General features: G+C 42.9%; 1 protein-coding gene across 1 annotated transcript; it reads right to left on the bottom strand.

Annotated features, from left to right (window-relative positions):
- Positions 1 to 219: 219 nt before the first annotated feature.
- Positions 220 to 15,798, bottom strand: LOC124603954 (complement component 1 Q subcomponent-binding protein, mitochondrial). Its single transcript, XM_047136438.1, has 5 exons — positions 15,441 to 15,798; positions 14,970 to 15,120; positions 14,682 to 14,878; positions 9,249 to 9,337; positions 220 to 587 (listed from the first exon to the last, which is right to left on the bottom strand). The coding sequence occupies exons 1-5, from the start codon at positions 15,679 to 15,681 to the stop codon at positions 438 to 440; spliced, it is 828 nt and encodes a 275-aa protein (XP_046992394.1). The 5' UTR covers positions 15,682 to 15,798; the 3' UTR covers positions 220 to 437.
- Positions 15,799 to 16,320: the final 522 nt, after the last annotated feature.

Here is a 16,320-nt window from a genome sequence, read left to right as displayed (position 1 = left end):
CACAGTGGTTTCTAATTACATACAAGGCTACAATTTTTGATTTCAGCTACAGTGCATAGATTCATCTTCTTTGCAGGGGAAAATACACCGGAGCAGTATTATCTCTGTGCAACACATAAGTAAAATTCGATAAACATGTTATGTGGATTATCCAGACCAAATGCACCTCACATATCACTTCTGGGAAATTTTCATGTAAATCACCAATCAAAAAGCTGATACAATAAAAAATGAACTTCACTTTACTTGTGTGTATTGACTGTCTTAAGGATACACATGCTTAATTCATCACAGTCTCACTTAACTATATTATCTTAGCATAAAAAATTTTCTTTGAAGATATGCATCCAACAAATGCACAACAGTCTGCAGTCCGCAACTGTGTTTGGAGTGGTAAAAGTAGCACAGAATGAATGCACATTCTTCAACTTTGGTGCTCATTTGCCACTAGAAAACTTCTGCAAACTTTCCAAAAATGCGATGTATGTATTGTGTTCATAAGCCGTGCTGAATTCCGATAACTTTTCCACAAATTCATTGGAGATACCTTTCTCCTCCAAAAGTGTCATCAGCAAGTCATATAGATACTGAAACAAAAAGTCACCATGTATCAGAAACCAACACTGAAATTAGAAGTAATAATTACAGACATTATTCCAAATAATAATGGTATCAAATATTTATCTGACAAAGGCCTTGTTGGCCGAAAGCTCGCTTTCTGACAGTCTTTCTTGTGCCTATCTGCAACTCATCATCTCAGTTATGTGTTGAGTAGCAACTATGCTTTTCATAATGTTGTTACCACATGTAACAGCAAAAGCCATTTGCGGGGCTTTCTTCTGGATTTTGAATTAAAATCAAGAAAGAACCTCTACAGATGTACAAATAAAGCTAGGCATTAAGGCCATAAATCAACACAACAGGCCTTGAGGGGGGACAACAAGAGTGGAACAACTATGGGTTGCATATCAACCCTGTACAGATACAATTTAAAAAGGAGCCTACTTACTCCAGCATATTATTGCAGGCAGCCAGACTACATCAAGTACATCTATGGTGGGGGGAGGGGGTGTAAGGCAGGACTATCAGAACAGTCAAGAGCACACACACAAAACGGTTTACATTTTACAAGCTTTTGGAGCCAGTGGCTCCTCCTCCTGGCAGAAGAATTGAAGGGGAAGGAAGAGGCGTGAAAGGAAAGGACTGGATAAGTTTAGAGAAAGGGATAAATTTCAGAACAGTCACCGAGAACCACGGGTCTGGGGAGACTTATCAGAGGGGATGAGAAGGAAAGACTGAATGTTGCAGATTGCATTGGATGAGATTTGAGAACCTGAGCTTAAAGGTGGAAGACCGGATAATATGCAAGACAGAGGTTACCAGTAAAACATTGTGCACAAGTTAAGAGTGAAAAGCTAAGTGCATCGTACATAACAGAGGTGGGAGGGGGCGGTGAAAACAAGACGGGTAAGACATTGAAAGATGTAGATAACTAAAACAGAGAAGATATGAAGAGATGCAGCGACAGAATAAATTAATGTACATTAAGGCCAGGTGGGTGGTGAGAACCAAGGACATGTTGTAGCCCTAGTTCCCACCTGTGGATTTCTGAGAAACTGGTGTCTGGGGCAAGAATCCAAATGGCACTTGTGGTGAAAGAGGCGCCAAGAGGGGGACTGTCATGTTATATGGCATGCTCTGCAACAGGGTATTGTGTATTGCCTGTTTACACCCTCTGCCTATGCCCATTCATCCCGACTGGTAACTTGGTGATAGTCATGCCAATGTAAAAGGCCAAACAATGTTTACATAACAGCTGGCATATGCCATGTATTGTTTCACATGTGGCTCTCCCTTTGATAGTACGTTTTTCCAGTTACAGAGCTGAAATAGGTGGTGCTAGGAAGATGCAAAGAGCAAGCCTTGCAGCGGGGACGGTCACAGGGCATGAGCCATAGTGTAGGATATGGGTGCAGAAGGAGCATAGGGTCTGACAAGGATATTGCGAAGATTGGGAGCGTGACAAGCTATTCTGTGTGTGATGGGCAAAATCTCAGATTAAATAGATCTCATTTCAGGGCATTATTTTAGGAAGTCATGACATTGTCAAAATAGCTGATTAATACATTCAAGAACAGGATAATACTGGGTGACAAGTGGTGTGCTCCAAAGTTGTTTTGCTGAGGGATCAGCATTACCAGGACTGGAATTGATGGCCCAGTAAATTTGCTTTTAAACTAGGCTGTTGGGATAATCACATTCGGTAAAGACTTAAGTGAGAGTGGTGGTGGTGTATTGCTGTAAAGAGTTTGCATCCGAACAAATAGATTTTCCTCTAATGCCAAAGTTGTATGGGAGGGAATGTTCAACATGGAAAGGATGGCAACTGGAATCTCTAAATACCTTCTCACAATTAAATTTCTCATGGTCCTATTCTGAATCCCATGCCACTTTCCTTGATGTTGATCTCATTCTCACCAAAGACCAGCTACACACTTCTGTCCACATCAAATCTACTAACAGTACTTACATTTTGACAGTTGTTACAATACTGGCACATTGTTGTAATGCGCGCGCGCGCACACACACACACACACACACACACACACACACACACACACACACACACACACACACAGAGAGAGAGAGAGAGAGACAGAGAGATTGTTTCCCCCTCATAAACAAAATCAAAATGATTTTTAAAGAAGTATTTTACATGCCCATCTGATTGATTCTGAAACACTAATTATAACCAGTACTCCAGCAGTGATGCACAGCCCTGGCCCGCGCCGAGTGCTATTGCCATGTGGCAGCACTGCTGAAGTATTGGTTATTCTGTGTGTTGTAATATCCCCCTTAATACATATCGACACAACCAATATTGCACTAGACTAATTTGGGACCACTTTGCCAAATGGGCAGGTAAAATTCCACTTTAAAAAATAATTCTGTTCATAATGGAAATCTAAACAAAGCTTTCCGTTGACACTTGGTGCTGCGCGCTCTCTCTCTCTCTCTCTCTCTCTCTCTCTCTCTCTCTCTCTCTTTTTTTTTTTAGGGTGCAAAACTGCTATGGTCATTAGCGCCCGGTCCATGACTAAGGAAAAGGTAAAATACGAAAATGGAAACCAGCAGCAATGGGAACGAAACTCAAAAAATTGGAGAAACTAAAAGCAGAAGGAAAGCTTAAAAAACCACTACAGAAAGGGGTTGGTTGTCCCCAAAAAGAGCTTCAAATGACTGACGTCATCTCACTGGCACTAACAAACTCGAGAGCGTGTCATCTGCTAAAATGGACGATATTTCAGGTGACAACTGCAGACGGGCGCGTAACGGAGTAAAATAGGGGCACTCAAGTAAAAGGTGTCTTACCGTCCACAGCTGAGAGCAGTGGGGACAGAGTGGGGGAGGATCACCGCTTAAAAGATGTCAATGGCTAAAAAGACAGTGCCCTATCCGGAGTCTAGTTAAAATTGCCTCCTCCTGACGACATGTTCGGGAGGAAGAGGTCCAAGCACAGGGAAGAGCTTTCACATCCCGCAATTTATTATGGGGAAGTGTCAACCAATGTGCATGCCATAAAAGAACAACACGACGACATAAAACACTCCGTAGATCGGCAAAGGGAATCGGGCGAATAGCTGGCCGAAGAAAGACTGCAGCCTTGGCCGCTATATCGGCCACCTCATTTCCACAGATACCAATGTGTCCGGGGATCCAGAGGAACGCCACCGAGGGTCCCCCCAAGTGGAGCAGAGGGTGGACAGGGTAGAGAGCTTGGAGACTGAGGAGAGAGCTGAGAGAATCTGAACAGATAACATACTGTATCCGCTGATGGCGGCGGATGTATTGGACAGCCTGGAGAAAAGCGTAAAGCTCCGCAGTACAAACCGAACACTTGTCAGGAAGCCAAAATTGATTTGGGGTGTCGCCAACAATATAGGCACTCCCTACACCAAACGATGTTTTTGAGCCATCAGTGTAAATAAATGTGGCATCCTTCATTTGTGCGCATAGAGCAGAAAACGCCCGACGATAAACAAGTGAAGGGGTACCATCCTTGGGAAACTGACAAAGATTACGGAGCAGGCAGGTCCGGGGACGGAGCCAAAGCGGTGCTGTACCCCAAGTTGTCAAGAAAGTTTTAGGAAAGCGGAAGGAAAGAGAATGGAGCAGTTGACTGAAGCGGACTCCCGGTGGTAGTAGGGAGGAAGGGCAGCCTGCATACCCTAAATCCAAGGAGGCGTCGAAAAAATGTCATGGGCCGGATTAGCGGGCATGGAAGACAAACGGCTAGCATAACGACTTAGAAGGACAGCTCGCCGATTGGACAGCGGAGGTTCAGCAGTCTCAGCATAAAGGCTTTCCACAGGGCTGGTGTAAAAAGCTCCAGACACTAAACGTAATCCACGGTGGGGGATAGAGTCGAGACGCCGAAGAATAGACGGCCGACCAGAGGAGTAAACTATGCTTCCATAGTCCAATTTCGATCGCACTAAGGCGTGATAGAGGCGGAGAAGGACCACTCGGTCCGCTCCCCAGGAGGTACCATTCAGGCCACGGAGGGTGTTGAGGGATCGCAGACAGCAAGCCGAAAGATAGGAAACGTGGGAGGACCAGCACAGTTTTCTGTCAAACATAAGACCCAAGAATTTAGCGACGTCCGAAAACGGAAGGTTGACAGGTCCTAGATGTAAGGAAGGTGGAAGAAACTCCGTACAATGCCAAAAATTAACACAAACGGTCTTACTGGGAGAAAAGCGGAAGCCTGTTTCGATGCTCCAAGAGTGGAGGCGATCGAGACAGCCTTGCTGTAGTAGATCGCAAAATCGTCCACAAAGAGAGAGCCCGAGACATCAGGAAGGAGACAATCCATAATTGGATTTATGGCAATGGCAAACAGTACAACACTTAGCACAGAGCTCTGGGGTACCCCGTTTTCTTGGGAGAAAGTACGGGAGAGAGTAGTGTTCACCCGCACTTTGAATGTGCGCTCTGCCATAAATTCGCGAAGAAAAAGGGGCAACCGACCGCGAAAGCCCCAAGAGAAAAGTGTGCGGAGGATGCCTGTCCTCCAACAGGTATCGTATGCTCTCTCCAGATCAAAAAATATTGCAACAGTTTGGCGTTTCCGGAGAAAATTGTTCATGATATAAGTGGAGAGAGCAACAAGATGGCCAACTGCAGAACGATGCTTTCGGAAACCGCACTGGGCAGGTGTTAAAAGACTGCGGGACTCCAGCCACCAAGCTAAACGGCAATTCACCATACGCTCCAAAACCTTACATACACTACTCTTGAGAGAAATGGGGCGATAGCTAGAGGGGAGAGGTTTGTCCTTTCCAGGTTTCAGAACAGGAACGACAATAACTTCCCGCCATCGTCTGGGAAAATTACTGTCGGTCCAAATTCGATTATAAAGGCGAAGGAGGTAACGCAGACTATGGTATGATAAATGCAGCAACATTTGGATGTGGATACCATCCGGTCCTGGGGCGGAGGAGCAAGAAGAAGAGAGTGCATGTTGGAGTTCCCGCATGGAGAAAACAGTATTGTAGCTTTCGCGATTTTGAGAGGAGAAAGCAAGAGGTCGCACTTCCGCTGCACGTTTCTTCAGGAGGAGCGCTGGCGGGTAATTTGAAGAGCTTGAAATCTCAGCAAAGTGTTGACCCAACGAGTTAGAAATTGCGACGGGGTCCACTAATGTATCGTGCGCGACAGTGAGCCCAGAGACCGGGGAGAAAGTAGGCGCGTCTGATAACCGTCGAATCCAACTCCAAACTTCCGAGGAGGGAGTGACGGTGTTAAATGAGCTAGTAAAGAAGTCCCAGCTTGCCTTCTTGCTATCGCGGATGACGCGATAGCACCGCGCACAGAACTGCTTATAGCGGATACAGTTGGCCAATGTAGGATGGAGTCTGAAAACGCGAAGAGCACGCCGCCGCTCACGTATTGCGTCACGGCATGCCTCGTTCCACCAAGGAACTGGGGGGGGGGGGGGGGGGGGGGGGGGGGGGCGGTGCCGGGGAAATTCGGAGGTGCGAGGTATTGAACGTTCCGCAGCTGTAAGAATAACGTCTGTAATAAGAGTGACATCATCGTCAACGCTAGGAAAGTGACAGTCATCGAATGTTGCTAGAGATGAAAACAAGTGTCCAATTGGCTTGGGCAAACTTCCAGCATCTCGGGCGCATATATGGCAATTGTGGCTGCAATCCAAGGACACATGCAAAGTGGTCATTCGAGTGTGTATCAGCAAGGGCGAACCATTCGAAGCGCCGAGCTAGCGGAACAATACTGACCAAAAGGTCCAAATGAGAGAAATTTGTCGTGGAGGCAGACAAAAATGTAGGGTCCCCAGTGTTGAGGCAAACAAGATCCGCTTGGTGGACGACGTCTATCAATAGTGAGCCACGCGGACAAGGATGTGGTGATCCCCAAAGCAGGTGGTGGGCATTGAAGTCCCCAACCAGCAAATAGAGGGGTGGAAGCTGACCAAGAAGATGAATGTATACAGTACAGAGAGAAGGTGTATCCAGAAAGGGAAAGACGGACAGCAACTGCTTGGAAGGAAGTGTTTAAATGGATTGGGTGATAATGGAGAGTATTATGGAGAAGAATCACGAGTCCTCCATGTGCTGGAGTGCCATCAACAGAGGAGAGATCAAATCGGACTGACTGAAAATGGGGGAAAACAAAGCAGTCGTGTGGACGCAGCTTTGTTTCCTGAAGACAGAAGATGACTGGCGAGTAGGATCGTAAGAGGATCGTCAATTCATCCCGATTGGCTCGAATGCCGCGGATATTCCAATGGATAATGGACATAGGGTGGACAGAAAATGGAAGAATGTGACCAAGGTTGCCGTCAACTCAACGACTGCTCAGAGCCTGCGACCGACAGCGTGGAAGGGCTCTCAGCCGAAGGCAGAAGATCCTGATCCATAGGTTGTTCAGGAGCAGCTCCTGCCACCAGCGATCGGCCGGTTGACCGGCTGCCAGCGGCTCGGCGACACAGAAGACGGGCGAGGGCGGTTACCGCCAGGCGGTGCTGTAGATGAGACACGCCATGGCGGAGAAGGAGAGGAACTGGGTTTCTTATTAGCCTTCTTGGAAACATGATGTTTAGATGAAGGAGGAACCAATGGTTGCGAAGTTGGGGTATGTAAATAATCTTTACGAGTATGCTCTTTTTTGGAAGTCCGGGCGTCTGACTATTGGGATCGAGATTTAGCAGAACCCGATGAAGGGTAAGACAGAGTGACCAGGTGAAAGTGGGGAGGTGGAACGGGCGATCTTTGCGCTGGCCAATCTGACAACCGTGTCACTAAAGGTGAGATCACAAGTCTGCGTGGCCGCCTGTCTGTTGGCCGAGGAGAGGCAAGAACAGTGCTATATTTTCCTGTCTGCGGCACAGTGGGCTTTCGACTGGCGAATAATTTTCGAGCAGCAAAGGTCGACACCTTTTCCTTCACCCTGATTTCCTGAATGAGCTTTTCATCTTTAAAAATGGGGCAATCTCGAGAGGAAGCAGCGTGGTCACCCATACAGTTGATGCAACGAGGAGACGGAGGGGGACAAGCACCCTCATGGGCATCCTTGCCACACGTAACACATTTGGCCGGGTTGGAACAGGACTGGCTGGTATGATTGAACCGCTGGCACCGATAGCAACGCGTAGGGTTTGGGACATAGGGGCAAACGGAAATTATCTCATAGCCCGCTTTGATTTTCGATGGGAGTTGAACTCTGTCAAATGTCAAGAAGACAGTACGGGTTGGAACGATGTTCTTGTCAACCCTTTTCATAAATCTATGAACAGCCGTTATGCCCTGGTCAGACGGGCAGTGTTGAATTTCCTAGTCAGACAATCCATCGAGGGAGCACGTATAAACGACTCCACGTGAGGAATTTAAAGTGTGGTGCGCTACCACCCGGACAGGGAAGGTGTGGAGCAGTGAAGTACGCAGTAATTTTTGTGCCTGGAGGGCACTGACTGTTTCTAACAACAAGGCGCCATTCCGTAATCTGGAACAAGACTTTACAGGACCTGCAATTGTGTCGACACCTTTCTGAATAATGAAAGAGTTGACCTTGGAGAAGAAGTGACCTTTGTCAGACCGAGAAACAAGGAACTGTGGCAACGATGGAAGAACTGTCTGTGTCTAAGACTCAGTGAACTGACGTTTGTGAGCAGACATAGTGGAAGATGAGGAAACCATTGCGGAAGAATCCCCCATGATTACCGGTGTCTCCGATGGCGCGCTCCTCCCTCGTGGGGGCCCTCTCTAAGGGCACTCCCGCCTTAGGTGATTATTCACACCTCCCGAGAAACGGACGGAGGGAGCAATCGGCACTTTCGGAAGGTATTAGCTCAGGTAATCACCCCTCCCTGGGCCCGGCCGTTACCAGGGGGTACGTACGTGTCCTACCTGTCTACCCGGGGCGGGGAATTACGCGTTACCCCGTCACTGGCTACGCATGAAAATGCGTGGGTTGGTCTTCAGACACGCACAGGGTGGAAGAAAGAAAGGGAAAGGAAAGAAGAGAGGTCTCAAACGCCACAGCGGAGGAAAGGGTAAAGAGAAGAGGTAAGGAAAAGAGAAAGACAAAGGAAGGATGAAGACATGCAAGCAAAGAAAGCTAAGAATGTGTTACATTTTCGAGCGTCCGTCTCCGGACGTAGGCGCAAACCATACTCCCAGAGGGGGAGAAAGGGAAGGAAAGAGTCAGAGGTGAGGGGCGGGGGGGGGGGGTGGGGGGGGTGAAGATGGGGGATAGGGAAGGATAGGGAAGGATGCGGAAAAGGAAGGTATGCAGCCCAGAAAGGAAGGAGGGCCACATTAGCTCGGGGTCCCGTGCTCGCTACGCACGTATCCACAAAAGAGTTGTGGACCCCCTGGGGGGTGGGTGCTGCTTGAAAGATGTGGCTGAGCAGTATTTGTTTTGGGCTACACACTGCAAAAAGGAAATTGCAAATATCTGGCGTGCACACACACACACACACACACACACACACACACACACACACACACACACACACACACACAGAGAGAGAGAGAGAGAGAGAGAGAGAGAGAGAGAGAGAGAGAGAGAGAGAGAGATCATAGGAAGTTCGCCTGACTGCAAAGACAAGAATTTATGAAAATTGCCAGTAATTTCACATCACTTACTCTCTGCTTTCATTCAACTGGTTTTATGTTATAAAATTATTACTGTACTGTTATTAGAAAATCACATAAATTACTTACACCATCTAATATTTCTCCAGATACAGCATAGGTTTTCTCAGACCATTCTCCTTCGTACAATGTAACTTCATCAATTGCAAAAATATCATCTGCAAAAACAAAGGTGATACAAGTCGATGTCAATCAAAATATAGACAAGCACATTAATAATCAGTAAAGTACATGATTTCATTTAAATTAATTTACAACAAGAATAGAAATAATGCAGATTGTTTTTCATTCAGGACAAACTGCAACACAATGATGTATTAAACACTGATGTTGGCCCCACCTAATGGATTAAAACAATTTCAGATTTCATTGGCACACAAACTAGGAGCCAAGTCATTAGATATGCTGAAATCTATTAGATGGTAGAACAATGACAAAACATGATTAAGACAATTTCCAAGTACATCACACCTGTGGTTTTTATCAGTTAAGTCTGCCATTATTGGTGAACACTATTTAAGAAGTTAAGTTGCAAACTAATACTAGGCATTATTAGGGGTGGACATAAAACTTTAACTGGATCCTTCTATAGCCCACCAGAGAGACTCGTCTCACGGTGTAACCAAAAACTTTACAGAAAACCACAGTTCACTTATACGTAAGTTCCCCACTCATACTGTAATCATTGGCAGAGAATAATCATCCCACAGTCAACTGGGAAAATTACAGTTTTCTTAGTGGTGGGTACAGTAAGATATCCTGTGAAACACTACTAAATAGCTTCTCTGAAAACTACCTAGAACAGATAGATAGGAACCACGCTTACAATGGAAATATATTGGGTCTAATGGCAACAAACAAACCTGACCTCTTTCGAGGATGTCCACATCGGAACTGGTATCAGTGACCTTGACGCAGTTGTGGCAACAATGGTTACCAAAGTACAAAAGACAACTAAAACAAGCACAAAGATACGTATGTTTAATAAACCAGATAAAAACTCAGTAGCATCATATCTCAATGTGGAATTTTCGGCACACGGCAGGAGCAAGTAAAGGAACTCTGGCACAATGCATTGACTTCAATGACTACTGTAGCAGAATACTGTCAAGCGATCTTTCATAGAACCCGAAGAAATTCTAGTCATACATAAAGGTTGTTAGTGGCACCAAAGCCAGCATTCAGTCCCTAGAAACAGACAGGAACTGAAATTGAGGGTGGTAAAGCACAAGCTGGAATGCTTAATTCTGTTTTCAAATGTTCCTTTACAGAGGAGAACCCACGAGAATTGACCCAATTTAATCCTCTTGCCACCGTAAAGATGAATGAAATAAGTATCAGTATAACAGGTGTTGAGAAACAGCTGAAATCATTAAAAATTACCAAAGCTCCAAGGCCCAATGAAATACTTGTCAGATTCTATTCCAAGTTTGAGGCCGAGTTAGCCCCTCGTCTGACTGAATCCTTGTCAGATTCTACACCGAGTTTGCAGCTGAGTTAGCCCCTCTTTCTAACTATAAACTATCTTAGACCCCTTTAACGAAAAACCCTGCCCAGTTCTTGGAAAAAGATACAGGTCACACCCATTTACAAGAAGGGTAGTAGAAGTGATCCACAAAACTACTGTCCACTGTACTTTAATCAATTTGTTGAAGCATCTTAGAACATATTCTGAGCTCAAGCATAACGAGGTATTTTGAACAGAATGACCACCTTAATGCCAACCCGGCATGGATTTCTAAAACACCATACATGTGAAACCCAACTCGCACTTTTCTCACATTTTGATTATGGCAATCAGAGTATTTTGATTTCTGAGAAACATTTGACTCAGTACCACACCTAGGCTTATTGTCAAAAATACAGTCATATGGGGTATCAAATGAAATTTGTGACTGGACTGAGGATTTTTTGGCAGGAAGGACGCAACATGTTATCTTGGGTGGAGAGTCATCATCAGATGTAGAAATCAGGTCTGCCCCAAATCTACAGTGAAGTACTGGTTGGTTGGTTTGTGGGATTTAAGGGACCAGACTGCATACGGTGAAGTACTATCTGAAAGAAGCTGCACAAATATTCTGTCAGATATTGGTAAGATTTCAATGTGGGGCAGACTGGCTACTTGCTTTAAATGTTCAGAAATGTAAAATTTTGCAGTTCACAAAACAAAAAAATGTACCTATGACTCATACAAATACCTGGTTTAACACCTTGTAGGAATATGAAATGGAATGACAACATAGGTTCAATCCAGGGTAAAGAAGGTGGTAGACTTCGGTACATTGGTAGAATACTAGGGAAGTGCAACCATCCTACAGAGTTGATTGCTTGCAAATCTCTTGTGTGACCCGTTCTAGAATATTGCTCCTGTGTGTGGGACTCGTACTAGATAGGACTAACATGAGACACTGAATGTAGACAGTGAAGGGCAGCTCAAATCCTCACATGTTTAATCCATGGGAGAGTGTCACAGAGAGACTGAAGGAACTGAACTGGAGCACTCTAAGATAGTTTACGTAAACTATCCCAAGAAAGTCAAAGTTTCAAGAACCGGCTTTAAATGATTAATAATACACTGCAAGGCCCTACGTATAACTCACGTAGGGATTTGAAGTTAGAATAATTACTGCACACACAGAGGCATTCACACAACCATTATTCCCACTCTCCGAACACGAATGGAATGGGAAGAAACCCTAATGACTGGTACAATGGGGCATACCCTCCGCCATGCACCTCACGGTTGTTTGCAGGGTACAGATGTAGAACACACCCTCTAATTGCTCAAATGGTAGAGTAGTGTTTATGACAGGCAAATATTGGAGATCTTCATTTATGCCCAGGTCATATTTTAATTAGCGAGTAGGGTTACGATTCCACATTTTCAATATAACAGGGAAAATTTCATTGTACGATCACTGTTTGCTGACTTACATAGCAGCAGCATGTCAATTACCACTGTTTGGTTTGCTTATTGTGAATCAAGGGTGCTCACGAGAGTATAGAAATGAAAATTTAAATAATAAAAATGGGAACTCCCGGTTAGGAGGACAAATTGCTACTCAGTTGGACACAGGCACAACAAAGACTGTTACACATTAACAGTCTTCCACTAACACCTTCTTCAGCAAAGAAAACACATTAACACAAAACAAGCACACCTTACACATGCTCCACTACCACTGGTAGCTGTTCCATTCAGAGCCAAAAGCTATTATCTGTAAGTCTTTTCACTGTGCCTGTGATGATCTTTACAGTGAGTAGCAATCTAACCTTTTCATGATATTGTTAAAATTATAATTAACATGTGGTACTAAATGTTCTTTTTCACAAAGAAGTGTCAGCTTCTGCAAATCTCTGCTTGAACCACGTAAACACTGTTTTAACATCCTTTGCAGTTACGTTTGGCATAGCAGCACACCAGAAAACCATCGACTGTTGATTTAGTTGAGGTGACATACTGATTTGCAGCATAAAACATCTACATTAGGGGAAAGGGTGACAAGTGGTGAAACCAACAAAAGTGATTGCATGAAAGTAAGTATAATACCTGTTAGGGCATTTATTTTAAGCAAGACTGATTTTGACAAGTGTTTTGTCAGCCATTTTTAAGATGTAATGAGTCAAAACAGATCAGTAGTTTCAATATTTCCTGCAACATATTCAATGGAGGAAAAAACTACACCTTGCTCTAACAGTATACTGAAGTGAATCAGGGTTATTTAAGTAGAGTTTGTTCATGTACTGTTTCTCCTCCAAGTATGATTGTAAACATAATTATCAGCAGACTTTCGAGTCAATTCTAAGAAAGGATAATTTGCAGATGAACTAGTAAAAACCAGTTACTTTCCCAGCTTAAGTCCAAACACGGGCCAAGGCTATCAACATTCCTTTTCAAAAAAAACAGCCATCAACCAATAGTTTCAGGTAATGAATGAGACGCGAAAAAAAAAATGTATTTAGAAAACACACATTGAAACAATCAGTGTTCTTTGCACATTATTTGTGGTTATTTTGCTTCATTAAAGGTTGCCTTAAATTGATGCCATATTTCATATTTTCCTTTCCTTGGAAATTTGTGGTAACAGACTGACCTGTAACATAGCTGAAGACCTAGATGAGCTTATTTGTTTCAAAATGTGTGATAAAGCAATTATGGGTTCTTCATGGGAGATACACAGGACTTTTCAGAGAAATTTTGTCTGAATACAGATTGAAACGTGAAAAATAACAATGTCGCAAAATAAAAATCGATGTCCCAGAACACTAATTTTGAGAACTGAAATAGAATTTGCAGTTCAGTAAGTTCCATTACAGGAAGGGACTTTTTTTAAAAAAAAGGCTCAGAAGCTTTATTTCCATGTGTTACTAGTACTTCCATACTGATAATGGCTAAAGAGGAATATTTGATACAAGTATTTGACTATGACCAGTGATGTACGAAACGCGCAACAAACGCTGTAAGGGAAGTGGCAACTGTATTGTCATATCACTGATTTCTCTCAAACAGTCTAAACTACAGATAAGTTTGTCACTACAACATTTTTTTTTCCCTCCTCCTCCTTCTTGTTCTTCTTCTTCTTCTCCTCATGCAAAGCTAAAAATCAGTCTCAACAATTTTTTTTTTTTTCCTCGATCAACTACTAACAAAACTGAATATACGCTCACAGCAGTATTAATACCAAGATATTGGTCAAAACTGAAGAATCTAGTCATTTATTCCTCTTGACCCAGACACTCAATACAAAGCACACAACACACTTGTAAACCATCCTTGTGAGATGCAAGTAAGGCTTTTTCTTCCATATCACTCCTCCCCCCAAAAGTAGTCTATGTTCTGGGCAAAGCTTATTTCTTATATTCTCAGAATCTCGCCCTGCACATAATCAGGAAAAGCTCAATAAATACTGCTGATTTCTTATACTCTCAGAAATAACTCATGAAATAGTTGTATAACATCTGGGATTTGTGGGAGCACTGCAGCTGATACATGGTAACCAACAATCTGCATTTATAAAATGCACGCTGTTGTATCAAAAGGGAACCAATATGTATGTGGTTCAGCGACTGCCTTATGGAGTTGAAGGTTTGCAGGATGATGCGAAATGGTCAATAAGAAGTTACGATCACATTTAAGGTAGGGACAGCATTTAATGAACATAGTATCTGACTTCTAAATACATAACTTTCAGATAGTCATTATCCAGTAATGAATAGGAATTATTTCACTACCACAGTAACACTGCCTACTGCAGACATAGTTGTTAACAGAAGAGACTGGTATGTCTATCATAAAATTTCATATCAACGAATCCAGGCTTATCTTCTGGGATCAATCAAGTGACTATAGTTGAGGAAGGAATAGTGAGGTGGAATTGCTTAACCAAGTTATTAAAACAGTTACCTAACAGATGAAAAACTATCAGCATATTTGCACAAACCAGTACCTTCATTAAAGCAGTACTATGGCGATTTATTCAGGTTACACTATGTTTCACTTACTATAGCCCTCTTCAGAATCTTGTTGGCCAGATGTAAAAGAGCATGTGAAGCCAAGGGTCTTTGATCCACGGCGTATATCCACCTCAAAGGTTGGCTTTGATTTCATTTCCCCAAACTCTGGTTTATCCATATTAGGATTTACTTCTGGTTCAGTATCAGCGTCCACTGTGTGATTTATATTGAAATTTACTTCAATTCTGGAAAAAAAAGAAAAAAAAAACGAAATACATTACCATTCTGCAATCTAAACCCTCAATAAAACATTTTACACAATATAACATTACTGACTCTTCATCACCCAGTTTTTTGGTCATTGTTACTTCAGATTCATCCAATTTAACTTTAAAACCATCTATTTCTGTGGGGATTGTCTTCAACTTCTGCGCTTTCCTCTCATTTGCTATTTCTTCTGTAAGAAACTCCACAAGCTCTTTCTCTCCTATAAGGAAATGATGGTTTTGGAGATTAGATCATAATTCAAAGGTAACTATCTTGCACAGTTACTCCAGTAATCAATTTATTACACCGTCCTTAGAATTATGGTTGAACAGAAAAGTGTGAATTTATTCCACAAATAGGTTAAATAATTACAAGTAACACAATTCTTCAAATTCTTAGTTGTGCCTCTAAGGAATCTTTTAACTGACCGAAAATGTGTGACGCACCTTAAAGTGATAATTTATGGAAAGTACATTACACTTTTGTATATTCGAACGTGCAAAAACGAATTTCCATTTCATGTAACTTCTAAATATATACCTTTCGTATGTAGCCTTTGCATTCCACAACCACAACTGCATAAATTACTCTGTGGAGTTTGTTTGTAGTTGGCAAGTAAACCCGTCCCGTCGGTAGAACCACCAGAACGCATATACCACAGCGTTCTTGTAAACTGCCTCGTGTTTGCATTCAAGACGCCGCATGACCGTTTCACTGGATTCAAAAGATATTTATAGGAAGAGAATCCAGAAGCCGCTTTCAAAATTCCGTTCATTTTCATATTTTATTTTCAGACTGTAACTGAAGATACAACTACTTCTAATCTGCGCGATTTATCCGCACTTCTCATTAGCCGGCCGCCTACCACACGCTCTAGCCAAAGTGTCTTCGTATCAAATCCATCGCAAGTGCTCTTGCCAACTGAACATTCGCTTTTGGCTTCCCAAGTGGGTTCCTGTCAGTGGCGCCAACATGTGATTATTTTTTTCGACAAACCAACACCTAAAAATCCGTCAAAATGAAATATCTCCACATCTTCTTGCAAAAATAAAGAAAAAATACTATTTATTTTTAAAAAATATTCATTACTTTGTTTATGCAATGAGGAAACATTTTAAAATCGATCAAAATCAGATATGTCCTTATTTTCTTGTAAATAAATAGACGAAATTAAATTTTATTTTAAACATTATACTCATACTTAGTTTACGAGACGGACAACCACTTAAAAATCCGCCCAACTCACCCAGAATATAAAATATATATTATTATATAACTACATCACATTTTAATGGAATACTAACAAACAAATTTAAATACGCTCCATTAAATTTCGGGCATGCAACCGCACACATTCAGGTTCTACTTCTAATACTGCGGCTGTATAGCGTCCAGTCGTCTTCAGATATCTGAACAGTAT

This window comes from Schistocerca americana, chromosome 1 (genome assembly GCF_021461395.2).
Source record: "Schistocerca americana isolate TAMUIC-IGC-003095 chromosome 1, iqSchAmer2.1, whole genome shotgun sequence".
In the NCBI taxonomy this organism is placed as follows: domain Eukaryota; kingdom Metazoa; phylum Arthropoda; class Insecta; order Orthoptera; family Acrididae; genus Schistocerca; species Schistocerca americana.
Note: the sequence above shows the minus strand (reverse complement) of the source record. Positions and strands in the feature narration are given on the sequence as shown.

What these genes read in the sequence shown, in the direction of transcription:
- LOC124603954 (XM_047136438.1), bottom strand. Translation starts at nt 15,681, where the DNA reads ATGAAAATGAACGGAATTTTGAAAGCGGCTTCTGGATTCTCTTCCTAT. An exon ending in AAAAAACTGGGTGATGAAGA is followed by an intron (nt 14,879 to 14,969) that starts GTCAGTAATGTT and finishes TTTTTTTTCCAG; the next exon opens with AATTGAAGTAAATTTCAATA. An exon ending in CTGGAGAAATATTAGATGGT is followed by an intron (nt 588 to 9,248) that starts GTAAGTAATTTA and finishes TTTTTGTTTCAG; the next exon opens with TATCTATATGACTTGCTGAT.